Source organism: Perognathus longimembris, chromosome 8 (assembly GCF_023159225.1).
Source record: "Perognathus longimembris pacificus isolate PPM17 chromosome 8, ASM2315922v1, whole genome shotgun sequence".
Lineage (NCBI taxonomy): Eukaryota > Metazoa > Chordata > Mammalia > Rodentia > Heteromyidae > Perognathus > Perognathus longimembris.
The window spans coordinates 3244249-3272241 of NC_063168.1; the positions used below are offsets into that span (position 1 = coordinate 3244249).

At 54.6% G+C, this 27993-nt stretch overlaps 1 protein-coding gene across 2 annotated transcripts in view; it reads right to left on the reverse strand.

The window, feature by feature from the left end:
- Positions 1-19101: 19101 nt before the first annotated feature.
- Ckap2l (cytoskeleton associated protein 2 like) overlaps positions 19102-27993 on the reverse strand; it is a 29639-nt gene continuing 20747 nt past the window's right edge. Inside the window, exons 6-9 of one of the 2 annotated variants that reach the window (XM_048352367.1) lie at positions 26576-26731; positions 22472-22535; positions 20981-21068; positions 19102-19493 (exon numbers count right to left, since the gene is read on the reverse strand). In XM_048352367.1, coding sequence (XP_048208324.1) covers positions 19268-19493; positions 20981-21068; positions 22472-22535; positions 26576-26731 — 534 coding nt within the window. In that variant the 3' untranslated portion in view covers positions 19102-19267. Of the gene's footprint in view, positions 19494-20980; positions 21150-22471; positions 22536-26575; positions 26732-27993 lie in introns of both variants that reach the window. The other variant, XM_048352366.1, reaches the window with a different exon arrangement.

Genomic DNA, 27993 nt, shown 5'->3' on the forward strand with positions numbered 1-27993 from the left:
TACGTAAGTCAGATCAAGAGTATATTTCTTTTTGGACAGTGTCACCCTTCCCTCTCTCTCTCTCCGTGTTGCCTTCCCATCCCACCCCCAAGTTGCATAGTTCATTTTCAATACAGTGTCTAGAGAGCAAGCACTCTACCCACTAGGCCGTATTCCCAGCCCCCTTGTGCCTTTTCTTCAGTCTCCTAATGTCCTTCATGGCTATGGTACAGGACTGGAATAAAAAATTAAAATTCACTCAGAGCAAAAGTGCTCAGGCCCTGAGTTCAAGCCCCAGGACTGGCAAAAAGGGCTGCAGCAGGAGTGACAGAAGAGAGGATCTCATTGTTGCCGCTCTCCCATGGCCTCTCCCTTCTCCCGGCCTCCCTCGTGCGTTTATCCAATACTGGGCCTTGTGCCTTTGACCTCTCTGATGAGAATGGGGGGTAGGGGCTGGGCTGCTTCGCAGCTTGGGCCTCACAATAAAAAGTCATGGCGTCCAAGTCAGAGAGAACTTCCCTTGCACGAGTAATGTGGGCGGCACCTGCTCTGTGTTCTAATCCCTCGAGATCCTGGGATTAAGCCAGGTGTCAGTGGCACAGCGTGTCACCCCAGCTGCCCAGGGGGTGAGGTCCGTGTACTGAGGGTTGAAACCCGCAGGGCGGTTTGTGAGACGCTCATCTCCAAGGAACCGAGAAGCTGGAAGTGGCCCAGCGGCTCAGTGGTGGCCTTGAGAGAAAAAGTGAAGAAGCTGTACCCAGGCCTTGGGTTCAAGCACCCCCCTCGCCCCCTCCCCCCCAACCCTGGGTGACCCTGTAAGAGCTAAGTGATGCTGGAAATCAAGGCTGGGCTGTGCTTGCTCCCCGAGCCCCAGATGGGCGAGAGGAGATGAGTCTGAGGACCAGGTAACCGCCGCATTCGATCTGCGTGTACCACGAGCTGATAATCGCTTAGACTGCTAGGAGTCAAGATGAACACCGCCCTCCCCCCATCGTGTGACAATTCATCTCACTTTACTAGTAACACCGCCAGGGCAGGGAGTCTACGGAAAGCCCATTGGCAGTGAATGACAAAGGCTCTCCACGATTTCTATTTTAAAGTCTAGCTTAAGAATGGAGAGTTTCATCAGTGCGTTATTAAAACAAGCTAGAATGACCTAGAATCCCCACCACAGTGAAATGTTTTATAGATGATTCTATGATAGATATTAGGAAGTTATTTAAAAAATCATGCCAGGAGCAGGTGGCTCACACCTGTCATCCTAGCTACTCAGGAAGCTGAGATCTGACAATTAGGGTTTGAAGCCAGCCTGGGAAGAAAAGACTGTGAGACTCTTTTCTCCAATTAACCACCAGAAAACTGGAAGTGGAGCTGTAACTGAAAGTGGTAAAGTGCTAGCCTTAAGTGAAAGAGCTCAGGGCCTTGAGTTCAAGCCCGACAACCAACAAAAATAAGAATTTAAATTTAAATCAGGTAGCTGAGCTGGGAATGTGGCTTAGTGGCGGAGTGCTTGTCTTGTTTGCATGAAGCCCTGGGTTTGATTCCTCAGCACCACATAAACAGCAAAAGCTGGAAGTGGCACTGTGGCTGAAGTGGTAGAGTGCTAGCCTTGAGGAAAAGAAGCCAGGAACAGTGCTCAGGCCCTGAGTTCAAACTCCAGGACAGGCAAAAAAAAAAAAAATTCAGGTAGCTGAGTATATAATGACATAGGGAAAGTGGTTGTATTTTCATACTGGGTGAAATTAACAGACTATAGAAAAAATATGTACATGTGTCGGCATACATACATATATATGTACATACATATATACATATGTATATAGCTCTCCTATTCACAGGGCAAAGTTGGAATTACGCAGTGTGTAACTATGCATCTTTTTCACTTACATTATGTGGGAAGCGTGTCCCTTCAGTATTCAAATACGTAAACATGTATATAAAAAGGAGACCAGAAAGAAATAATATAAACAGTGGTTGTTTTTAGCGAACATTTTCTTTTTTTGTGCCGTGTACCTTTCAAAAAATATTCTATGGTGGATATGCACTACTTTTGCAATCAGAAACTAGTAAACGCTTTTTAAAAGTAAAGCTCACCCGGTCACCTCGAGGACGGTGTCTGTCCTCGTTGGCTGCCCAGGGGCCTCTAACTGGGACTCCTTGTCTAAGAATAAGCCTGTGTGTTGAATTAGGTCACTCTCGGGCCGACCTAGAATCTCCGCACGGGGCTGCGCCTGCGCTCCCGCGCTGGGGAGAAGCACCTTGCAGGCCTTCGGGGGCTGCCGTGGGCAGGCAGGGGTTGTGTCTGCGCCTGCCTTCTGCGTGGTGTGAACTTGAGACATTTCTCAGCTGTCGCCCAATGGAGCCGCCACCCTCACGCCTAGCAAGTCTTGTTGAAGGGTTAATTCAGACCTGGCTGTTTTATGGAAGGGACAATGAAGGCATGCGCGGTAAATTTGCTTTGCCCGTTTGGGGATGGCAGTAGTTCGTGAATTCCTAATTCTGCTGGGTCAGGCGCCTCCTATTCCTTGTGCCTTCTATGGCCTTCCTGGTACGTCCGGTAGCATTTATGTCCGGGTCCTGGAGTGGCGCCTGAGCCTGTGTGGGGTGGAGAATTCTCAGAGGTTCTCAGTAGAGCTTCATTCTCAGGGAGAGAAGAGCCTGGCTCAGACAGCGCCACCCCGTGGCTAGGTCTGGGATATGGAGAGTCAGGACACTTCTTGATCTAGTCCTTTTTTTTTATTGCCAGTACTAGGGCTTGGACTCAGGGCCTGAGCACCGTCCCTGGCTTCTTTTTGCTCAAGGCTAGCACTCTACCACTTGAACCACAGCGCTACCACTGCCTTTTTCTGTGTATGTGGTGCTAAGGAATTGAACCCAGGGCTTCATGCATGCTAGGTGAGCACTCTACTGCTAAGCCACATTCCCAGCCCAGGTCTAGTCTTTTATATTCCTGTGTACAACCTGTATCTGGCCCTTGCAAGATGTGCACTGTGTGTATATGTGTGTAAGCACCCACAGTCTTGGATAAAGGAAACTGCAGACGAGTCAGGGAAGAACTGAGGACGGTCAGGGAAAATACCTCATCGTACCCTTTCCACTGTCCTAACGGAGCTTGCTGCTGCCCCCGTGCGCTGCCATAAAGAGCAAGTAACAGGTCTTGCCCACGGTTTCCCGCCTGGCTCTTTCTGGTCGTAGCTTGGCGTGAGGCAGTTACTCCATGACCCATGCTGTCTCGTTCTCACGACTGCAGGCGCAGGAAGCGATGGGCGGGTGCAGAGTTGCTTCCCTTTGTCCCACAACCCTCTTCTCGGGCTTACGTGCGTGTGTGCGTGCGTGTGCGTGTGTGCGTGTGTGCGTGCGTGTGCGTGTGTGCGCGCATGCACGTATCGGTGCTGGGGACAGGCCCGGCGTCCTGCGCATTCTAGGTAAGTACTCTGTCACTGCACTAAACCCCAGCTCTGCTCCTGGCCCTCAAAGCCCGTGAGAGGAGTTGGGGGAGCGTCTCGTGGGGGACCCCGGAGCCTTGCGGGCCTCCCTCGCCCCTAGCGAGGCCCCCGTGGTGCAGAACAGGCTTGTGGCGGCCTGGGATGCCTCGCCTCGTGCCCCGGCCCGTGCCCCGGGTCCCCCCGGGCATGCCGTCCTCCGCCCGGCCCTCCGGAGCTCTGCCCACGGGCCCAGCACGACCCTGGAGGACGGGGCCCCGCTGGCTCCCGCCCCCGCGACCCTCGGATTCCCCCCCTCGCCAGCTCTCTGCTCTGGGATCGATGATGCTTTGGCCGCGCCCGACCCCTTTCACCCAAAAGGTGGGTCTTGCTTCCATGCCATGGCTGGGGTGCGTGTGTGCATTTCTGCGTGCGTGTGCGCGTGTGTGTGTCTTTGGCGGGTGGGGGGGGTCAGTCGTTGGCCCCCGGTCTCGCCTGGCCCCCAGCTGTGGTGTCAGGACGCCGTCCTGGGCCGCGCTGGTGGATCTCCGTGCTCCGCTCCCCTGCGCCTCCTCCTCAGAGCCCCTGGCTCCCCACAGCTCCGCTCGACCTCACCCGCTGCCCACGCCGCCTCGCGTGTCCCTGCACACTCACGCCCAGCCGCGGACACACCCGCTGCCCACGGTGCCCGCGTGTCCCCGCACACTCACGCCCAGCCACACCCGCTGCCCACGCCGCCTCGCGTGTCCCCGCACACTCACGCCCAGCCGCGGACACACCCGTTGCCCACGCCGCCTCGCGTGTCCCCGCACACTCACGCCCAGCCCGGCTCACACACCCGCTGCCCACGCCGCCTCGCGTGTCCCTGCACGCTCACGCCCAGCCATGGACACACCCGCTGCCCACGCTGCCTCGCGTGTCCCCGCACACTCACGCCCAGCCACACCCGCTGCCCACGCCGCCTCGCGTGTCCCCGCACGCTCACGCCCAGCCGCGGACACACCCGTTGCCCACGCCGCCTCGCGTGTCCCCGCACACTCACGCCCAGCCCGGCTCACACACCCGCTGCCCACGCCGCCTCGCGTGTCCCCGCACACTCACGCTCAGCCCGGCTCACACGCACGCTGCCCACGCCGCCTCGCGTGTCCCTGCACACTCACGCCCAGCCCGGCTCACACACCCGCTGCCCACGCCGCCTCGCGTGTCCCCGCACACTCACGCCCAGCCCGGCTCACACACCCGCTGCCCACGCCGCCTCGCGTGTCCCTGCACACTCACGCCCAGCCCGGCTCACACACCCGCTGCCCACGCCGCCTCGCGTGTCCCCGCACACTCACGCTCAGCCCGGCTCACACGCACGCTGCCCACGCCGCCTCGCGTGTCCCTGCACACTCACGCCCAGCCCGGCTCACACACCCGCTGCCCACGCCGCCTCGCGTGTCCCCGCACACTCACGCCCAGCCCGGCTCACACACCCGCTGCCCACGCCGCCTCGCGTGTCCCCGCACACTCACGCCCAGCCCGGCTCACACACCCGCTGCCCACGCCGCCTCGCGTGTCCCCGCACACTCACGCCCAGCCCGGCTCACACACCCGCTGCCCACGCCGCCTCGCGTGTCCCCGCACACTCACGCCCAGCCGCGGACACACCCGCTGCCCACGCCGCCTCGCGTGTCCCTGCACGCTCACGCCCAGCCGCGGACACACCCGCTGCCCACGCCGCCTCGCGTGTCCCTGCACACTCACGCCCAGCCGCGGACACACCCGCTGCCCACGCCGCCTCGCGTGTGTCCCTGCACACTCACGCCCAGCCCGGCTCACACACTCGCTGCCCACGCCGCCTCGCGTGTCCCCGCACACTCACGCTCAGCCCGGCTCACACACCCGCTGCCCACGCCGCCTCGCGTGTCCCCGCACACTCACGCCCAGCCCGGCTCACACACCCGCTGCCCACGCCGCCTCGCGTGTCCCTGCACACTCACACCCAGCCCGGCTCACACACCCGCTGCCCACGCCGCCTCCAGTGTCCCCGCACGCTCACGCCCAGCCCAGCTCACACACCCGCTGCCCACGCTGCCTCGCGTGTGTCCCTGCACACTCACGCCCAGCCCGGCTCACACGCACGCTGCCCACGCTGCCTCGCGTGTCCCTGCACTCTCACGCCCAGCCACGGACACACCCGCTGCCCACGCCGCCTCGCGTGTCCCTGCACACTCACGCCCAGCCCGGCTCACACGCACGCTGCCCATGCTGCCTCGCGTGTCCCTGCACTCTCACGCCCAGCCACGGACACACCCGCTGCCCACGCTGCCTCACGTGCGTCCCTGCACACTCACGCCCAACCGCGGACACACCCGCTGCCCACGCTGCCTCGCGTGTCCCTGCACGCTCACGCCCAGCCGCGGACACACCCGCTGCCCACGCCGCCTCGCGTGTGTCCCCGCACACTCACGCCCAGGCACGGACACACCCGCTGCCCACGCCGCCTCGCGTGTCCCTGCACACTCACGCCCAGCCGCGGACACACCCGCTGCCCACGCTGCCTCGCGTGTCCCTGCACACTCACGCCCAGCCTGGCTCACACACCCGCTGCCCACGCCGCCTCGCGTGTCCCCGCACACTCACGCCCAGCCATGGACACACCCGCTGCCCACGCTGCCTCGCGTGTGTCCCCGCACACTCACGCCCAGGCACGGACACACCCGCTGCCCACGCCGCCTCGCGTGTGTCCCCGCACACTCACGCCCAGGCACGGACACACCCGCTGCCCACGCTGCCTCGCGTGTCCCTGCACACTCACGCCCAGCCGCGGACACACCCGCTGCCCACGCTGCCTCGCGTGTCCCTGCACACTCACGCCCAGCCCGGCTCACACACCCGCTGCCCACGCCGCCTCGCGTGTCCCCGCACACTCACGCCCAGCCGCGGACACACCCGCTGCCCACGCTGCCTCGCGTGTGTCCCCGCACACTCACGCCCAGGCACGGACACACCCGCTGCCCACGCTGCCTCGCGTGTCCCTGCACACTCACGCCCAGCCCGGCTCACACACCCGCTGCCCACGCTGCCTCGCGTGTCCCCGCACACTCACGCGTGAGTGCAGACGCGAGCACCTCCGCCCCCTGCCAACATGGTCGTGCTCACTCACACTCCAAGCAAAATGTCCCAGCATTCCCCACCGGGTAGAAGGCAGGAGGGAATGTTGCGGGTCGTCCAGGGCGGGGCGGCCTTGGCCCCGGGGGGGGGGGGGCTCGTTGTGGTGTCATGGCCTTGACCTCGTCTCCGGCCTTCTCTGCAGCTGACCGTCTGCCCCCACCTGAGCCTGGTTCCGTCCCGTCTCCTCCACGACGTCCTGGACAGTGTGTGAGCACCTCCGGGGAGGACTGCCAGCGTGAGCACCTCAGGGGAGGACGGCCAGCGTGAGCACCTCAGGGGAGGACGGCCGGTGTGAGCACCTCAGGGGAGGACGGCCAGCGTGAGCACCTCGGGGGAGGACGGCCAGCGTGAGCACCTCCGGGGAGGACGGCCGGTGTGAGCACCTCAGGGGAGGACGGCCAGCGTGAGCACCTCGGGGGAGGACGGCCAGCGTGAGCACCTCCGGGGAGGACGGCCAGCGTGAGCACCTCCGGGGAGGACGGCCGGTGTGAGCACCTCGGGGGAGGACGGCCAGCGTGAGCACCTCCGGGGAGGACGGCCAGCGTGAGCACCTCGGGGGAGGACGGCCAGCGTGAGCACCTCGGGAGAGGACGGCCAGCGTGATCACCTCCGGGGAGGACGGCCAGTGTGAGCACCTCAGGGGAGGACGGCCAGCGTGAGCACCTCAGGGGAGGACGGCCGGTGTGAGCACCTCAGGGGAGGACGGCCAGCGTGAGCACCTCGGGGGAGGACGGCCAGCGTGAGCACCTCCGGGGAGGACGGCCGGCGTGAGCACCTCAGGGGAGGACGGCCGGTGTGAGCACCTCAGGGGAGGACGGCCAGCGTGAGCACCTCGGGGGAGGACGGCCAGCGTGAGCACCTCCGGGGAGGACGGCCGGCGTGAGCACCTCAGGGGAGGACGGCCGGTGTGAGCACCTCAGGGGAGGACGGCCGGCGTGAGCACCTCAGGGGAGGACGGCCGGTGTGAGCACCTCAGGGGAGGACGGCCAGTGTGAGCACCTCAGGGGAGGACGGCCAGTGTGAGCACCTCAGGGGAGGACGGCCGGCGTGAGCACCTCGGGGGAGGACGGCCAGTGTGAGCACCTCAGGGGAGGACAGCCAGTGTGATCACCTCAGGGGGGGACGGCCAGCGTGAGCATCTCCGGGGAGGACGGCCAGTGTGAGCACCTCAGGGGAGGACGGCCAGTGTGATCACCTCGGGGGAGGACGGCCAGCGTGAGCACCTCGGGGGAGGACGGCCAGTGTGATCACTTCGGGGGAGGACGGCCAGTGTGAGCACCTCAGGGGAGGACGGCCAGTGTGATCACCTCGGGGGAGGACGGCCAGTGTGAGCACCTCAGGGGAGGACGGCCAGTGTGGTCACCTCGGGGAGGACGGCCAGCATGATCAACTCAGGGGAGGACGGCCAGCGTGAGCACCTCGGGGGAGGACGGCCAGTGTGAGCACCTCCGGGGAGGACGGCCAGTGTGAGCACCTCCGGGGAGGACGGCCAGTGTGATCACCTCGGGGGAGGACGGCCAGTGTGATCACCTCAGGGGAGGAGGGCCAGTGTGAGCACCTCGGGGGAGGACGGCCAGTGTGATCACCTCGGGGGAGGACGGCCGGTGTGGTCACCTCAGGGGAGGACGGCCAGTGTGATCACCTCCGGGGAGGACGGCCAGTGTGATCACTTCCGCGGAGCACGGCCCCTGGCCCGCAGCGTTGCTCTGGGCGCCGAGCTGTGCCGTGCCCCCTGCTGTGCCCCTTATTTTTCTCGGGGGTGCTGGCTGTGTCTCAGCACCGAGCCCCCGCTGGTTGGGTGGCGCTCTTTTCGGATGGTCACATCCCTTCCCGGGAGGCCTCGCGGAAGCCCCGCTCCGTGGGGAGCGCTTTCCACCTGGCCCTGCCCCCCGCATCCGTCCTCGGGCAGGCTGGCTGCGCTGGGCGCCCTCGGGGCACGGCCTGTCCTCCAAAGTCTCTCCACCTTCCAGGAGCTACGAGCCATTCGCAGCCGCAGGACGGGGGCGCGGGCTCAGTATCCCGATTATCCACCCTGCGAGCGGCGCCCCTGCCCTCCTCCACCCAGAGCCCCTGCCCTCCCCCTCCTCCCTGCGCCCATACCCTCCTCCACCCAGAGCCCCTGCCCTCCTCCCTGCGCCCATACCCTCCTCCACCCAGAGCCCCTGCCCTCCTCCACCCAGAGCCCCTGCCCTCCCCCTCCTCCCTGCGCCCATACCCTCCTCCACCCAGAGCCCCTGCCCTCCTCCACCCAGAGCCCCTGCCCTCCTCCACCCAGAGCCCCTGCCCTCCTCCATCCAGCGCCCCTGCCCTCCTCCTCCTCCCCACGCCCCTGCCCTCCTCCACCCAGAGCCCCTGCCCTCCTCCACCCAGAGCCCCTGCCCTCCTCCACCCAGCGCCCCTGCCCTCCTCCACCCAGAGCCCCTGCCCTCCTCCACCCAGCGCCCCTGCCCTCCTCCACCCAGAGCCCCTGCCCTCCTCCACCCAGAGCCCCTGCCCTCCTCCACCCAGAGCCCCTGCCCTCCTCCACCCAGAGCCCCTGCCCTCCCCCTCCTCCCTGCGCCCCTACCCTCCTCCTCCCAGCGCCCCTGCCCTCCTCCCAGTGCCCCTGCCCTCTGATCTGCGCCCCACGCCCCTGCCCTCCTCCCAGCGCCCCTGCCCTCCTCCTCTGCCCCGCGCCCCTGCCCTCTGCCCCGCGCCCGTGTGTGTGAGCTCGCACCATTGCCTTCCCCGGCCCGCGCCGCCCTCGTCCCCAGCGCCCCCTCAGCGAGTGTTCCCCAAGGGCCGGCGGTTCTCCCACGTTCCCACCGTAGAGCCACCCGCCTCCTCGGTTCCCATGGCGGCAGTGCTTTCCCCCAGCGGCCCATGGCCGTGCCAGCCGTGTTTGTAGACCCGGGAGCCCCCCTGGCACTGCTTCTGCGGTGGGGTGCGGTGTCCACTCGGTCCTGGGGTTTGTGTCTGTGACTCCTTGGCCTCCTGTAACCCCGAGCGTGTCTCCAGCCTCCCGTGTCTCTGATGATGTTGAGAGGCGGGCTCGCCCCGGCACCCGTTGGCTTCGTGGAAGTGGGCACGCGCCGAGCCTTTCCTGCCTCATCCAAACATCTGTTACTGTAGGATTACTCCAGAGTCCCCATGGGGCTGCCTGGAAGGATGGACTCAGGCCGTCCACGCGTGAAATCACGCCAGCTACTCCCTGCCCATTGTTAGGACAATTCTTCTCTTCCTGAACAGGCTTTTAGGGTAGCCAAACCTTGAACCTGAAGTTGTGATACAGGGTCGGGGGCCCAAAAGGGCCCTAGGGGCGGAATGCATTTACACACAAACTGACTAAGGAAGGGCACGCTTGGGGGAGGAACCCAAAGGCCTAACTCCTTTGAGCAACTAAAGTACTGTTCACCCATGTGAACACCAGGAAGTGTAAGTGTGTTTTGGAGGGTTGGTAAAGGGGATATGGGAACGGAGGGAGGAAGGGTGAGCAAATGCAGTCATGAAATTCAATGCCTATGATGTCAAAAATGAACTACGTCACTTGAGGGTATGGCCAGGACAGGGAATGAAGGAAGGGAGGTCATTGATCGAGAAGCAACGTGCACTTACGGAGTGGTAACCGCCTTGTGCAATTACCTAACAGTAACAACTTTGAAGGGTCCTGTGGTGGTCCTGCCCAGCTGGCCCTTCAGTGGGTCAGGGGGGATCTAGGGTCCGGAAAATGACAGCTGTATCCTGAAACGCCAGTAGAGACTGAGCCAGAGGAAGAGCCAGTGGAGTCGGCCATGGCCCCTGGGGCCTCGGCTGTGCTAGTGTAGGTCACACCAGGACCGGTCACTGTCCGCCCCGCCCGCCACCAGCACTGGCACATTGTTCAGTTCCCCCCCCCCCCCCAGGAGATAGATGGTCGGGGCGAGCCTGGAGCAGTCACGGGAGCAACAAGGTTGACCTCAGGGGGGCTTCCCAGTGGCTTCCCATGACCACGCAGCCCTCCTTGCTTTTGCTTTCTTTCTGGGCCTTCAGGAGAATGGTGTAGTCTGAAACGGGGTGCTGAGCGGGGAGCCACGGGGACAGCGGTAACGAGAATCACGACCAGAAAGAACTCCAGAAAGCCTCATTCTCTCCTGACTCCCTCAACAAAGGTTGTCTTCTATCAATCGCCCTCGATCCCTCCACGCATGCGTGAATCCCTCCTTCCCTCCGCGGATCTATCCACCCATCCATTCATCTCCCCCCGTCGTCACGGACCCTTCCCTTCCTCTCTTCACCCGTGACTCCAGGCACGCATGCGTGCACGAATCCATCCACCCACCCAGCACCCGCCCATCCCTCCACGTGTTCATCCCCCTCCCATCCCGCCAGGCAGCCGCACATCGACCCGTGTATCCCTCCGTGCACACCCAATCCTTGCTGGCGTCGTTGTCGAGGAAGGAGTTGTTCTAATAAGTGGGATGTGCTCTCCACCCCCGGGGAAAGTCAAGAGTTCAGTATATATCCTACAAGGTCGAGCGTAGTGAGTGGGTGTGAGCGTGGGTGGTGTGTGTGTGAAAGGAGCGATGTTGATCAAATTCACTGAGTTCACAAATCAGGTTGTTAAATGACAACTACTTCAGGTCTGTTTGAAGTGCATAACTTCATTTAATTTAGCTATTTTGAAGAGACATTACTCTAAAACAAAACAGAGCACCTGCCTCCCCCTCCCCCTCCCCCTGCCTTTTTATTAGAGAAGACAGCAGTGGAGCTACAGCTCACAGTGGTAGAGCGTTAGTCTTGAACCAAAGAACTCAGGGACAATGCCCAGGCCCTGAGTTCAAGCCCCATGACCCCAAAACAAAAACAAAACCCCCTAAAACAACAACAACAAAAAGGACATAGAAATCTCTGTGGATAATCCAGGAGTATGAAATGGAAGCCCAGGCCTTGCTGTACAGACTTCGAGGGCTGTCTGTTGTATCAGAGAAGCCTCATTTTGAGAGGTCGAATTGGGAGTCTTTACTGGAGAGCCAGCTGCAGGTGGATTCTTGCCTCAAAGCCCAGCAGCCCCAAACAAAGCGAGTACAAAGCTCTGAAAGAGAGAAACCACATGCTTGGGGTGGAGACCAAGCCTTAAGAGAAGCAGACCTTACTAGAGGTAGCTCAGGGGTCAGCTTAGACTTTCCACATGGGGGGGATAGTCCTCCACCATTCCAAACCGGGGTACACTTAAGGGCTACTCACGGAGAGTGGCTCAAACCGTTTAGGAAGGTAATCAAGGCTGAACCAGAGCGTTCTCCACGCAAAGCTCTCCCAAGGCGCAGCAGCACGAGCCCCGCACTTCAGGGAACGGCCTCTGCCACCTCCAGGCCGTGCACGGGCGGGTGGAAAGCCCTCGCCACCCAGCAAGGCACCAGGACGGCTGCGGCAAGTGACCTGGACACCTCCCTTCCCTTCCCCCGTCTCCCACCCCCCCTTTCTGCAGCTGGGGGGCCCTCTGCTGGGTTCTCGCCCTTGGGGATCTGCCTTTGAGGGATCGGTCAGGACTCCCCCCTCTCTCAGCAGAAGTTCTGTCAACCGCAGCCTGGCGCGGGGAAGATTCCTTGTGCCGGCTTCGACATGGGCTGCACTGTGGCTGGGAGGGGGTGGAGTGCGGGGTGTTGGGACCCCCCGAGAGCAGGGACTGGCAGCCAGGCCCCGACCTGAGTTTTCCTGGGCCTCTTGCAGCCTGCAAGTCCCCAGCCTCTGCGACTCCGGGCTTCGAGGCCAGCAGCAGTGAGGTGGTTCTTCCGCCCCACCCCTGCCTCCTCTCCAGCTGCTCCCCGAACCGTCCAGTCCCCCCCTCCTCCACGCCCCAGTCCTCCCGCTTCTCCCCCTCCTCCCCCGCACGCGCCCAGGACTCCGGTGCAGGACACGTGCCCACCCAGAAAGCGGCACAGCCATCTTCGGGGCTCGTCCAGTCTGGAGTTTATTCTGAGAGCTGGGACTTTGGGGAGTCCCCCGACGCCCTGAATGTCATGGGTCCCCGGGGCCTGTGCTGTTCTTGGTTCCCTCTGGGTGGTGTCTCCCCTGACTGAAGGGGTCAGGGAGGGTCCAGGTGGGGGGGCCGGGCCCCCGGCTGTGGCCTGGCAGTGCGGTGGGCAGCACAGGCTGGCCTGCCCCACGCTGGCCTCTGCCCGCCTCCCGGTGCCGGCCAGGCCCCCGGGGCCCTGTGTCAGGAAGAGCCCAGGCCTTTCCGGGTGGGGGGCCGGGCCGGGGGTCACGATCAAGCGTGGCAACTCCACGCTGCAGGGACTCCCTCGGGGCGGCGTTGGGCTAACGCCCGCAGCAAAGCAGACGGTGGTGTTGCACACCGCGCTTCCCGGGACGGCGCTCGACCGTGGGGCCCGGCTGAGCCCGGGGGTCGCGCACATCCACGACCTTTAGGCCTTTCCCCCTAACCCACCGGGCACGGAGCCTAGCCGGGGGGTGCCGGCACCCCGCCTTCCAGAGGTGGGGATCCCTCCCTCTCCTGGGTCTCGTGGTCACGCTGCCCCGGGCACGTGGGTGAGAACGCGTGTCCGCCACCGGTCATCAGCTCCACCACGCAGCGAGGAGACTCAGGTAAGCACGGTCCGGGAGGGAGGGAGGGAGGGAGGGAGGGAGGGCTCGCTCGCCCCGCCCGGCTGTCGTCTAGCGCCCTCTGCTGTCTGAGCGCGAGCCACCGCAGGGCGCTCCAGCGGAAGGGCCGCCGAGCCGCGTTTTGCTTTTTCAGCTGGGGGTTTGCCCCCCTTTGCTCCCTGCGTCCTCATCATTGACAAACGCGTCCGAGAAGCGCCGGCCGCCGGGGTCGGTCTCCGCGCGGTCAGCTCGCTGGCTCTGACTGATGACCGGGGGCCCCCAAGAGGAGGAGCCCGAGAACACGTGAAGGTCCTGGGAAAGAGGGGGAAGGAAAACATTCCCCTGTGAGCTCCGAGGTCCCCCACCCGGGGCACAGGGACCGTGGGGCTTTTCCGAGCGTAAAGCACAGGCCTCGCGGCCCTCCCTCCCTCCGCAGCCCTGTCCGGCGGCCGGATGAGGACGGCGGGGCTTGCTTCTCGGCTAAGCTGGCCAAGGCTCAGGCCCCAGTCCCCAAGGAGGGGGCGCGTGGGGGCGGAGCAGGGTGGGGGCCGGCAGGGGGCGCTCGCCTCAGGACGGCTGACCAGCGAGCGCCTTGGGCAGGGCAGGAAGAGACAGGCCAGGACCTCGGCTTCTCCACCCGGCCGGAGGGTCCCCCAGGAGCTGGGCCTGTGCTACCCCACCCCGGGCAGCCTGTTCCCCCCGGCTTCTGCCGGACCCTCTTCTCCAGTCGGCTGTTGAGCGGTGCCAGTCTCTACCCCTCCACCTGCCCCGGCTTCCTGACCTTCCTACCCGCCTGGCTGTTCCCAGCAGTTCTGGAACGGGTGGGTCTCTGTAGAACCCCCCCTGGCCATTCCTTACTGCCCCCCAGCCCCTGACCCTGCATCCCAGGAGGACTCACTGGCCCCTAGGTCTGTGGACCGCCAGGAGTTCAAGCCTTCTGTGTGGAATGTGCAGAAGGAATGAAGGTTAAATAAAAAAGATAAGCCGGGCTCTGGTGGCTCACTCCCGTCATCCTAGCTATTCTAGAGGCTGAGATCTGAGGACCATGGCTCGAAGCCAGGCTGGGCAGAAGGTCTGCGAGACTCCTATCGCCAATAAACTACTCAGAAAAAGCTAGAAATGGCACTGTGGTTCAAGTGGCAGAGAGCTAGCTTTGAGCAAAAAGAGGCTGAGGAGCAGAGCTCAGGCCCCGAGTTCAAGCCCGAGGACTGGCACAAAATAAAAAGACAATGATGTCTCTGCTGGAGATGTTCTTCCTCATATCTAATCACGAGTCCTGCTCTTAGGTTGAGACTACAGTGTGTCTGGTAGAAACGACTCCAGGTGCCGGAAGCAAGTGCAGGTTTCTACGCTCAGTCAGCACACGGTGACTTCTGGGAGCCAGCATCCCGGAGGCCCTAGGATGCTCCTGGGTTGGAGCAGGGAACTGAGGACGGCTGCGGTGGCCCTGGCGGGCTGGGCGGGAGCCACAGGGCTGGGCCGAGCAGGGCTTCCTGGGACAGACGCGCCGGTCCTTCCCGAGAGCCCGCAGGATTTCGCTGGCTTCAGGATGGATCTTCAGGCTTTTCTGTGCTCTGCTTTTCCCGCTTTCCTGAGCTGCCTTCCAGATGTTCACGAGGAGACCATTTGCAGAGCATGTGCTCCGCTTCCTGCACAGGACCGGCTGCTCTTCATCGATTCTGCGTAAGGCTCCACAGAACGCAGCAAAGCCGGGTTTTGCCATTTTGATGGGTGCAATGGAAGCACAGAGAATCCAGGTCGCTTGCTGTTCCGCAGCGGATGTATCTCAGATGTGAGATCTGAACCCAGGGCCGTGCAGCCTCTCGCTCTGTCGGCACTGCCCGTCCTCGATGGGCACCGCGTCGTCACACGTTCCTGCAAGGAGGGCGAGAAGTGACTCCCAGATGACAGGTGGAAAGCGCTAGGGCAAGCCGACCTTCCCCAGCGGGACTGGCTGGTGCTTGCGAGGAAGTGAAGCCCAGCTGCCAGGCCCTTCCCCTCTCCTCTGCCCGCTTTGCAGCGGCCTTGAGAAGAGCCCGGGTACACGAGGAGCAGGTGCTCTGCTCCAGATCTTACCCCTGCTTCCAGCGGGCACGCGTCCCTGCCGTCCCTGCCGTCCCTGGGGCTTGCTGTTCAAATGTTCATCTCCTAGCTTCCTGTGGGCTGCGTGTTTCTCTCTTGTACGTTTTTCCCTTTGTTGTTGGGATGACAGGCAGGCATTACTGGGCCACTGTGCTTCCCACCGACAAATGGCTGCCACCACTCCCAGACACTGACTAACGCGAAGTCTCACCATCTTCTAGGTCTGGGCTGGCCTTGAACGGTGTGACTCCCTCCCTCCCAAGTAGCTGGGATGAGAGAAATGATCAAAGCTGTGCTTTCAGCCAGTGTGTGTCAAGTGCCTCTTCCCTGCTGGTAATGTAGAAAAGGAAGTGTAAGCTACAATACTCGTGGCCAGAAGATCCAAGTGCATTGATAGCCTCAATCAGTACTCTGCAGCTCTTTGCCCATCCCAGCCCAGTAGACATACTCCCACCAGCATGGTAATTCTCTTGGGGAGCAGAGTGGGTTGCTTTGATTCCTGCCACCCTTTATCCTATTCCAACCCAGCGGAAGGCACGTTGACACATTTTCTACCCTTGCTTGAGAGTACCAGGTGAGCTTGAGGAGGAGGAAAGGTGGTTACCGGACCTCTTCCTTCGTTTCTTGCAAGGCTGAGAGGAAAGAGGAGGAGGACTGGACGCAGGCTGACTCAGTCCTGGACGTGCGGTGGCCACAGAGGTCATCTTCTGCTCGAGGTATTTTTCAAAGAACAGGGAAAGTATGGAAGAAGGAAAAAATCAAGAGTATGGATCCTCTGAAATGTAACACGTTTGGAGCTCAAGAGCACTGCAAGGCAGGATGTCTTATTTTAGAAGGCATCTCCTGGGGCCTTTAAGTGTAATAAGTTGAATTATCTTAACATGCTTTTCTAGAGCTGCATCATGTTTCACATCCAACTTTATTTACAAGTAGTGCTTTTGCCAGGCACCGATGGCTCACGCCTTATCCTTCCCCCTCAGGAAGCTGAGATCCAACGATGTCGTTTTGAAGACAGCCCGTACAGGAACGTCTATGCGACTTTCACTCCCAGTGAGCCACCAAAAAGCCAAAGTGGAGCTGTGACTCAAGTGGGAGAACGCTAGCCTTGAACAAAAAGCTGAAGGACGGCACCTAGGCCCTTAGTTCAAGTCCCAGGTCTGTTACACACACACACACACGTGGCGATGTGGAGGCTTAGACCACACCCACACACCCAGCCTAGTGTCCCGCCCAGCCAGTCCTCAAAGGACGAGGTCCACGGGCGAAGTTCTCTAGCTTTCCTCTTTTGTAGATCAACCGTGGGATGGACCGCTAAGGCACACAGGTCATGGCGTCTCCTTGTGCGTTTCAGAAGCTCCCCGTCTGGCGCTGCTCGGGCCTTTCCTTCTCCCTGGAGAGATGTTTGGCCCCCGGACTCCGCAGGGAGCGCAGGCAAGGTTCCAGCTGAGGAGCACAGGTCCCCAGCCCTGGGCCTTTAAACAGGAGATCCTCATCCAAGAGCGCTAGGGAATTTTATGAGGAATTGCTCAGCCCCCCCCCCCCACCCCGGGGCTCATGCTTTTCTAGAAAACTCCCCAAACACACTACAGTGGTCAACATTAGAAAAATCAACTCCCATTATCTCCCGGGGTAGAGAAGGCAAGGACTGAGGGGTGCACAGTCCGCAGGAGGGCCTTCTGGTCTCAGGGAGAGAGGGGGGAAAGGGAAAGGGAAGGAAGGGAAGCGCAGGCAGAGGGCCTTCTGGTGCTTTCGGTGCTTTCTCCTTTGCCTCTCCCTGTTACACCTGCTCTCCCTGCCCCCCCCCCCGGGGGGGGGGCTCTCCACTCCCTGACGACGGCGATTCCTTCTGGTTCCTGACCATGGCGCTCTCTGTGTGACGATTTCACTTTTCCACAGCTGTGATTGATGGGCAAGTGTCCCCGGGGGTCGTGGGGCGGCCTTCTGGCTCCCTGCTGTCACCTAGCATGATCAGCACCCTCTGCATTTTATTGGATGACTCTGGGTGAGCTTGGAGAACTCCGGGGGAAGGAGTAGGGCAAAGGATAGAAGATAAAAGGGGGACATAGGGGTGGGGGAATGACTACAGAGAACTTCCCACAACTCAGAAACTTGTCTGGACAACACAGGGCGAGACAGATACTTGTATTAAGAGCCACTCATCTGACACCGATTCTACTTTTAGACCCAGTGCCATCACTTTATAGTTGATCTGTTGCAGGATGCGTGGCACCCCTGGCTGACAGGCATCCCCCCTTTGTGGAAGGGCTTTTAGGTTGGCATATGCTCATTTAACAGATATTTCCAAGTGTTGCGGCCTCGGGAGGTGCACTGGCCCCTGCGATTCTTCCCCGTCTGCGGCTCGAGAGGAGCCGGTTGCCGGCGCCCTTTGGCCGCGTGGAGCGGGTTTTGTAGCAGGGCTGGCAGAGTCCCACGCTGGATGCGCGTGTGCCTGGCGTCGCGATCACCGAGACTGTTGCAATGGGACCGTCTGTGTAAGAGGTGCCTTTCCATTTGGGACTAGTTATAGCTGTGGAATCAGTGTCCTGATTCTGGCTCGGAGTCCTCAGAATCAGGACATGAAGAGAACAGACGTCTCCCTGGGGTACTGACCTAGTGGGAAAAAAGTAACCCAGGTGTCACCTTTGCAGGACAGGCACAAGTACCCCCCTCTCACGGTGGCTTCTGTGTGGCAAGCCGGGAACCGTGAAGGACCTTTCTCTCAGATCTGCTATCATCATCCTACTTCCTCATCACCTTCTATTACACACAGGACTTCATAAAAACTAGGCACTCGGAGTCAAACAGTTCTTGAAATTCCACTTTGCAATTGACTAACTGCGGTTTCCAAACCTGTCATCAAGCTGTTGTGAGACTTTAGTGAGAGGGAAGACATGGAGCCGGGCCAAAACAAGCACCTAAGCACTATGTTGTAGCCCAATTTTTATGATCCCGAGAGAGATCTACTTCCCTCACAGTGGGCTATTCCAGTTTCGGGGTGGGGCTTCTGGCCGGAGCCTTGGTTAGGGAGGCCTCTCCGGGCAGGGAGCGCACCCCACGATGCCTCCCGCCTGGGCACCCTGTCAGTGTTGCCGGGGAAACCCCTTGTTCGCTGGCCAAACCATCACCACTGTTTCGTAACAAAATAAGTGAACACTCAAGAATGAACAACACAATATTCTTTTATTATAGCTGATACTTAAATATAAAGAAAACGAATAGTGCCTGTGTTGACTAGGCTATTCTATGCATTATGTATTTATAAAACAATTCTGAGTCTTCTTACTACAAGCGGTTGCCCGGAAGACAGAAAAAGCCACCTGTGTGTGCGGCTCACGCGGCCTCGTGAGGTGAGCTGTCCGTGGGCAGAGGGAAGCCTGAGGCGAGGCGGAAGCGGCCTCCCCTCCCCTCTCCTCTCCCTGGCCTTTCATTTTTACCGGAAGCATTTCTGAATGACAAATGCAAATGCAGGTTTGGAGAGGAAATGACGACCACCTGCTGTAGGACTGCGCTTCACTGGGGCTGCAGAGCAAACCTCGCCCCTTCGGCAGGTCCCCGGGAGCGAAGTCCACATCACTGCGGATGGCACCTGTGACTCCCGAGAGAAGGCAGGGCTCCCCTAAAGCTCACCCGGCACATGGGGGGGGGGGGGGAATGGGACACCTGCAGCCCGGCAAGCTCTGCACCCGCCACGCTCACCGTCTGTGCTAAGGAGGCCGAAAGGAGGTCCGGCCGCGCTGCACAAAGAGCTTTGGGTTGAAATGACTGTGGCAATGGGGTCAGAGTAGAATGGGATCAGAGTAAGCGCAAATTCTTCCCAAATGTGTGGAGAAAATTAATATTCAACACTTTGAAACTTATGCTACAAAACCGCAGTATGTTACAGTCTTAAGCACAGAAACCGTAAGTGTGGATATAAACTTGAGGGTAAACCCAGTGAGTTATTTCCTCAGGCTCAAGAGTTCATACTGTGTAGATTTAATATCGCAACATTCTATATAATATCTCAACATGCTCTTTAGGTTATCTGGACAAAGGCATTTCTTGTTCTGAATCACACACACACATAAAAGTTATGACTCAAGGTTCTCAAACCCCAGCGTCACGGGCAAAGCCTCGTTCCTGCGGAATATAAAGCAGTCTGTGGCCTCCACCTCCAGCAGCTCATCGAGAGAAGCCACAAGCAGGTGGTGCTCCTGCAGCATCTCTGGGTAGCGGGACACGGCGCGCTCGATCCGCGCAGAGCGCCGCACAGGGGTGACCAGCTTCATGTCTTGCACTTCAGGCATTCCGTTTAGTCTGAGAGGTTGCAAAAGACGCAATCAAAACTTGACACTTCCCAGAAACCCTCATTCTATAACAGAACACGACAGCCACTGCAACAGAAATTCACGTGAGAGCTAACTCTTGGGTGGTTCTCAAGCTCTGATGGCTCTGCCCTGGCTTCTGGAAAGTTCTGCACGGCAACTGCCTGTCACTGGATGGTTTACTCATAGGGATTGAGTAAATGAAATGTGGTTTTTATTTGAAGTTACCTGTTCTGCAATTGTTATTTGTCTCATACATTTTCAAAGGACTTTAGAGATTTTAAGGAAATTGAGTCTAGCACCACATTTGGTTGGACTCATGAATTTTAGGTTTCTTTTTAGCTCTGACAATAACAGAGCTAGAAAGATCTTTAAAGATGGTGGCCCAAACTACAGTCTGAAACTGAACCAAGTTGGGCATCTTCATTGTGAAACTGTGGCAGCATTCCCGTCAGGAGCATGGGCGATAGGACAGAATCCTTTCCATGTAACTCCCAAAGCCACTGGTTACACTAGCTACGTAGAACCAGCAGGCCAGAATTCCCAAAAGCTTTCATAATCACTCTAGAGCCAAGAAAAGGTGGTTTTCAGACCCGGCGCCCATTTTCGGCCGTCCCTGGGCTGAGGGTAGCGCGCAGTGCTGTATGCAGGAGGAGACGGCTGGAAGGCCCAGCCGTGCTTGCAGGACACTGAGGCACAGAGCTGCGTCCCTGCCCTGCGGTGGGGAGCCCTCTCAGGACTGCGGATGGAAGGACGGAGGGAACCACATCCAACTTTTAGAAAATGACACTGCCATCCTGACACAGCTCCTCAAAATGACTGGGCTCTGCTCTACAAATACACTTCTTAGAAAAACACAACACTTCCGAGCAGTGTCTGGCTCCTCTGGGCTCAGCTGCTTTTCTTGTTTGTACAAAGCTACTCACTAGGGCTGGGGATATGGCCTAGTGGCAAGAGTGCTTGCCTCGTATACATGAGGCCCTGGGTTCGATTCCTCAGCACCACATATACAGAAAATGGCCAGAAGTGGCGCTGTGGCTCAAGTGGCAGAGTGCTAGCCTTGAGCAAAAAAAAAAAAAGAAGCCAGGGACAGTGCTCAGGCCTAGGACTGGCCAAAAAACAAAACAAAACAAAAAGCTACTCACTACTTTCAGCTCTGCTCTCGTAGCCCAAGTGACTGTCTCTGCTTGGGACTTGGGGCTGGTTGACCCTTTTCTGTCCTACCTGGGCCAGGCTAGCAGAAAAGATGGGCGGGGTCCCCAAGTACAGGATACATGGGAGCGAAGAGGGGAGACTGACGCCGAGAGAGATGGAAATGTGTGCCGAGAAAAGACGAGGAATATCCTGCCAGTGGGTGCAAGCTGCCCTCCCCCTCAGCCCCCACCCGGAGCGCATCTGAACAGAGCTATGCTCTGGGTCAGTGGAGGAAAAATCGAGAACACAAGTAGAATTAGGTCTGTGATCACCAAGTTTGCTTACCTAGGGAGGGGAGCAATCTGTAACTTGATACCAGCAAGACTGTCCTGTTCTGTCTTGGTGACGTGGGGCGTTGCCAGTTGCTTCTCTTCTGGAGGAGGACAAGCCTGCTCAGATTCCTCTTCCATTGTTGTGGTACTCGTTTCAGCAACTAAGGAGTTCGAAGTAACTCCTTGTGTATGCAAGGTTAGAAGGAAAGTAAGATTTAGCAATTTAACACTCAAGCTACAAATTAATCAGATGAAAATGTATTATGCACAACGATTTGAGTGTAACGGACTCTGTATTAAGTATTGACTGGTTTGAAGTGGGACTTACGATTTGGGTTTTCCTACTAACCCCCACAGTAATGCCAATGACATCCGTCTATCCCACTAACCAGGCTTCTCTACAGAAAACCCTGGGTCTCCCAGTCACTTTAAGACGAACCTTAGATATGTATCACACCCCTAATCTTCGGTTCACTCTCAAGAGTGCTCTCTTAAGAGACTATTCACTGGTTTTCTACCATTATGTTATAGTAGATCAATTTTCTTGACTTACTAGGATTAACTCATCTCAATCCCTTCCCTATCCAAAGATGACCACATGGCTATTACCTTGGACAGTGAATAAAAGATGTCTTGCATTGGCATTATTTTCATAAATGCCCAACCACAACAGCCAAAATGAAAGGAAGAACGAACAAAATAGGGAATCACTGAGGGTAGAGCTAAGATCTGAAGCAAGGCCAACAAGGTGATCAAGTGGCAAAGGAATGAATTCTTGGTTCCTCTTTTCCACCTTTTTGAAGAACATTGCTATACATCATAAATATATATGCCTAATATTTAACTTTATCCTCCAAAGTAGTGAGTTATCTGGCTGTAATTCTACATGACTTGGTTATTCTCCGGTTAAATATACTCATAAAGGAAATTTTGTAAGAGAACAAGAATAATGCACTTTATTTTCAAAAGATAGCTTAACTTTTCTGTCCATTCACATAACAAATATCTTTGGAATTATACTATGTCACTATTTTGGCACAATAGTTCTCATAGAAAAGTCCTTTAAAGACTGACCAACGACAGTGATGGTTACCTAAGTGAAGATTCTTGGGATGGCTATTGTTAAAGAGATAACAAGAATTCAGACAACTGACGGTTTTTTGTTTTTTGTTTTTTTAATGACTAAGCATGGAGCTTAAACCAAAGCTTCTTTCTCTTTTGCCCCAGATTCTTGCTAACATTCACTTGTCTTCTCTCCTCTGGGACTCTAGGAAAGCAGGGTGGTTCAGTCTATGTTGCTTTGGTGGGAACATTTGTTCAGTGTTAGGCATAATAGAAGAAACAAATCAGTTGATGAAAATGACTGAAAAGGCCAGGCCATAAAATCTAGTAAGTCAGAGTTTTCAGGAGATACATAATTCCTTTTCTTTTTTCCTCTCATATGTTTCTGGATAATTTTCACTTATACAGTTAAAGAATGATTTAAATGCAAAAGCAGCAGTACCTTCTATGGTTCTGTTTGGATCTTGTAAAATATTAAGAACAAATTCCCGTAACTCTTGTATTGGCTGGAGAGGAGAAAATAAACAAATAAAAGAATTCATGGAAAAAATGAGCTGGAGAACTTTGTTAAATGTTAAATAAACTTTCTAGAGTAAACATTTTTTTAAATGTCTTGTCTAGCTATAAATAACATTTAAAAAGTTTCAAACTTAAAACTTCATAGAAAAATAAAGGAAATGGAGAAAATGTTGGCTAAAACCTGGATACTAACTTTTAATGAGGAGCTGTGTTTAAAATTGTTTACAATAAAATTTCTCTAAATCACATTCTGTTTTCCTATTAATTTCTATCATACCATTGAAGATGTGTTCCTTAACAACAACACATCATCCCCACCCTATTTTTTTTAGCATTTTGAATAATTTCCCCCAGCCTTTCTTTTTATTCTTTTATTTAGCATAACAACATAAAGAAATAATCTGGTATAAAAGTAATTTTGTAATTATTCCTTACATTATTATTATTATTTTGCCAGTCCTGGGGCTTGAACTCAGGGCCTGAGCACTGTCCCTGGCTTCTTTTTTGCTCAAGGCTAGCACTCTGCCACTTGAGCCACAGCGCCACTTCCTGCTTTTTCTGCCTATGTGGTGCTGAGGAATCGAACCCAGGGCTTCATGCATGCAAGGCAAGCACTCTACCACTAGGCCACATTCCCAGTCCGGTCTTATTTAAAAAATTTTTTAGTGAGCCTGGAGATTGAACTCAGGGCCTCACACATGCCAGGCTCTACTGTTAGGCTACATTAACTGCCCTAAAGAAAAGCAGTTTTGTAGGAGGCCAAGGTAGGAAGATCTGAAGTTTGAAGCTAGTCTGTTCTCCATAGTAGATCTTGACTCAAAAACAACAACAAAACAAGGTAATTTCCTGATATAGTGATCTGAGTTAGTTTTCATTATTTCATATTTCACAGGAACATTATATTTGGAAGTTTTTCATCCTGGTCTGCTGTATGAAAGTAGTAACAGATACATACTGAAAACAGAGCATAAAAGCAAAGCTCTTCATATATTCTTATAAAATCTAAAAATGAACATATGCTTTAAACTCAATGAAGTGGAAATAAATGTAAAGAACGCATTGCAAAGAGCATGATTTTATATAACACACACATACACACACACACACACACACACACACACACACACATACATTTTAATCAAGAATATCCTACATTTGTCCAGGCTTCTGGTTAAAGAAATGGTATACTGAATATACACTTATTTCTAACTTCTCTTGAAACTTTACTATTTCAATAATAGAGAATCAAGAGAGGCAATTTAGAAAGTGAGACTGGAGGTATGTAAAATGAGGGCTATATACACATTTGAAAATATTAGGGCACTGGTGACTCACATCTGTAATCCTAGCTAATATGGAGGCTGATATCTGAGGGTCGTGGTTTAAAGCCAGATGGGGCAGGACAGTCCATGAGACTCAGCTCCAATTAACCACCAAAAGACTGGAAAACAAAGTTGTGGTTCAAGAGCTCAGGACCAACATACGCGTGCACATGCGTGAGCACGCGCGCACACACACAAGTTATTTAAACAGGATGTATAAGAGAGTACTAGAGGGAGTCTGATTAAAGTACATTGTATGCATTTATGCAAATATTATAAATCAACCCCTTTGTAAATGAATATATGCTAATAATGGGACATTGGAAAAAGAATTTTTCCTAATTCTCATCTGTAAATATGCAATTATATACAAACCTATGCTTTAAGGGCATTTTAGCTTATTATGATTTTATTTTGTTGTACTATTTTAAGATATTAAAAGGTACTTTCTTCTTAGCTGTGTCTATGTATCACAATCACAATTCAGGGTTACTGGTTTGTATAACCCATTTATCATCTTATTTCACTATTCTTATCTAACTCAAACTTCAAAAAATAAATAGTAAGTAAAATGTATGAATAGGAGAGAATAAATAGTAAGATGGAACTGGAAGGCAGAAGGTAGAGAGGTAACCAACTTGACTGCCTAAGGAGCTGAATCTTGGCCTGGAAGCGTGGGCAGGGAACACCCTGCTCTCACCACAGGTCTCCTCCTGGTGAAGAATGGGAGGTGCAGCCAGGAGCGGGTGACTCATACCTGTAACCCTAGCTAAGCAGGAGGCTGAGACCCAAGGATCACTGATGGAAGCTACTGCGACTCTTATCTCCAATTAAGCACTGAAGAAGCTGGATATGGAACTATGGCTCAAGAGGTAGAGGGCTAGTCAAGAGTTTAAAAAAAGGTCAGGCCCCGAATTCAAGCCCCAGGACAGGTTAAAAAAAAAAAAAAAGGGAGGTGGGACCTAGTCAGGAGGATTCTAGAACATCTATTCAGAGTCTGACTTCCAATTCCCTTCATGTCTCTGAAAATCATGCAGCTGGGGACTGTGCCCTTTCATCCCAACGGAAAAATAAGGATAATTTTCCCAAGTCCCTGTGGGGATGGATATTGTGCAAGACCAGAGATGTCTACTGAAAAGAGGATAAATCAAAGTTCTAAGGGTGAGGCTCTCCTCTTCCCCTAAACATACAGAAAGTCATCTAGCTCCGGCAAGGAGACTAGACGAGGTTCTTTAGAGAATTTGACCAGTTTAAGACCTATGGATACTGATATTCATATATTATACTGCTATGCTAACCAATCTGTGCAGCCAGATCATGCTAGAGTTAATTCATGTGTCCACAGTTTTGTGATTTTTCAAATAAAACCTGTTATGAATAACAGAAAATAAGCAAACAATAGTGTATATATGTGAAAGAGATATAGAGACATAGAGACAAAAGTGATAGACAAAGAGACAGAGATACTCACATACAGGTAACAAACACACAGACATTAAACACACACACACACACACACATACACACACACAGAGTATCACTTGAGAAGAAACAGACAAGGAAGGAAGAAGAAAACTTAATAGAGAACTAGGAAATGAGATGTACCCAACTCGAGAAGGAAGTAGAGTGTGTGAGGGTGACGGTTAAATTTTCAGCCTCTCCACAATTATGCCTAAAACTGAAGAGTCAAGAAAATCAACACCATAAGCACATTTCCTTACAATAGAGGTAAAAATATAATGTTTTCTCTGGGAAGTAGAAGATGGGAGGGACTGGAAGCAGAAGTCTTATTGAACGACATTACTGACACTGAACTATTTAATTGTTTAACTGTGATTGTGAACAATCAGGGGAATAGTCTGTAGAACACAGAGAGTGACACTGAAAAATGCCATGTAAGTAAAAAGAGCTACAACATGAATTCGTACAGTCTTTGTTCAAAAATCATGGTTCAAAGATGGTTTTATTCTAGGTTTTAGAATTAAAGCTATTTTACTCAATGGCTCTGAATTATTGATTTATGGTTACTGATGTGTTGAACTTATCTTTTTAAGTTCTTTGAGGTAAAAGCTTAATGAGAATTGGATACTAATGTTCTAACATTCCATAATTGTATACTTCTGTAATTAGTATTAAGATGTGATTACTTGATAATAAAACTGCGTCTACTGGCTTACCTGTAACATTACTTTCTATAAATGTATTAAAGGATATACTATACTTCATATTGTGTGTATAACTTCACTGAGTCAGTTTTATTTTTATTTTTGTGCCAGTACTGAGACTTGAACTCGGGGCCTGTGCTTTCACCTGGCTTTTTCGCTCAAGGCCAGTACTCTAACCACTTGAGCTATACCTTCATGTCTGGCTTTGTGCTGGTTAATTAGAGATAAAAGAATCACAGCCTTTCTGGGTTAGCTTCAAACCACTGTGATCCTTAGATCTCAGCCCCCTGAGCAGCTAGGATTGCAGTCAGGAACCTCTGGCACCGGGCTGTAATCGTTTTGTTTGGTATGTATAAAGTATATAAGATAACAAGTTTTGTCATGACATTTTCATATACACGTAACATACTTTGATAATATCTACCACTCTTCCCTCCGTAGTCAGAAGTTTCACCTTATATTATATACCTATCTTAAGCAACATTAGAAAAGCCATGTGCAAGAGCTCTTTCAGAAGTCACCCACCCAAGACATACTCACAGCGGCCCCGCTTTTAATGGCCTCTTCATAAAGCCCAATAACATCAAAGTTGTCTTTATTTGCCAACAACTTTGCTTTGCAGATCCAGAATTTAGCAAATTTCTCGGCCTCAGGAATGCTGGAGATTATTGTAAATACTTCATGAGAAGGCACACCCTGAAAAAAGAAAATACCCAGAGATCTATTTTATTACCATTTCACTGTCAGGTCTTCGAAAAATGTCCCATCCCTTCCATTCCTTCCTGATCTTTTCCTTTCCTTTTTCAGTGCCAGTAGTAGGGTTCAAACTCAGGCTCTAGAGAGGCTAGTCTTTAGCTTTTTTAGTTAAGGCTGCTTTACCACTTGAGCTGTAATTCTGGCTTTTTTGGTAGTTAATCAGAGATAAGAGTCTCATGGACTTTCTTGCCCAGGCTGGCTTTGAAAGTCAATCCCCAGACTTCATCTTCCTAAGCAGCTAGAATTAGAGGCACGAGCCACCAGCACCCAGTTAATAATTTTTCTAAACTTAAAAATTTTAATTTCATTTAGGTATGATATACATATAATAAGATGGCTCATGCCTATAATCCTAGCTACTTAGGAAACTGAGATCTAAGAACTGTGGTTTGAAGCCATCTTGGGCAATTCCTTGAGACTCTTATCTCCAATTAACCACCAAAAAGTCAGAAGTAAAGGTGTGGCTCAAGTGGTAAAGCTTTTTTTTTTTTTTGAGCAAAAAAACTCAGGGACAATGCCTAGGCCCTGAGTTCAAGCCCCAGGACAACACACACACACACACACACACACACACACACACACACACACTAATTGTACATTTCAATGATTATTGGTGTTGATGAAATTTTAAGTTACATTAGATCAAGCATAAAAATATATCAAATGGTAAAGAATATGTTCTATATTTTTATGGAGTGTAAAACAAAAGCCAGGGGCTGGGGATATAGCCTAGTGGCAAGAGTGCCTGCCTCGGATACACGAGGCCCTAGGTTCGATTCCCCAGCACCACATATACGGAAAACAGCCAGAAGCGGCGCTGTGGCTCAAGTGGCGGAGTGCTAGTCTTGAGCGGGAAGAAGCCAGGGACGGTGCTCAGGCCCTGAGTCCAAGGCCCAGGACTGGCCAAAAAAAAAAAAAAAAACAAAAGCCAAACCAAACTCCACAGTGATCAATATTTACATATTCCTAATATTAATGATACTACATATCCATAATAACGTGAACAGTGAGTTTCCACACGACGCTAACAGCATCAGGAAGGGCGGTAGAGGTATGCAAAGGTCAGGGGTATATATGTGTGTGCTGGGCATTCATGCAGCTGCCTATGAAAGAGATTAAACTCCATACCAATGAGCTATGACATGGGTTCCGGCTTGTTCTGGGGGGAGAGGGGTAGTGGTATGGACCCGGGCGCCGGCATA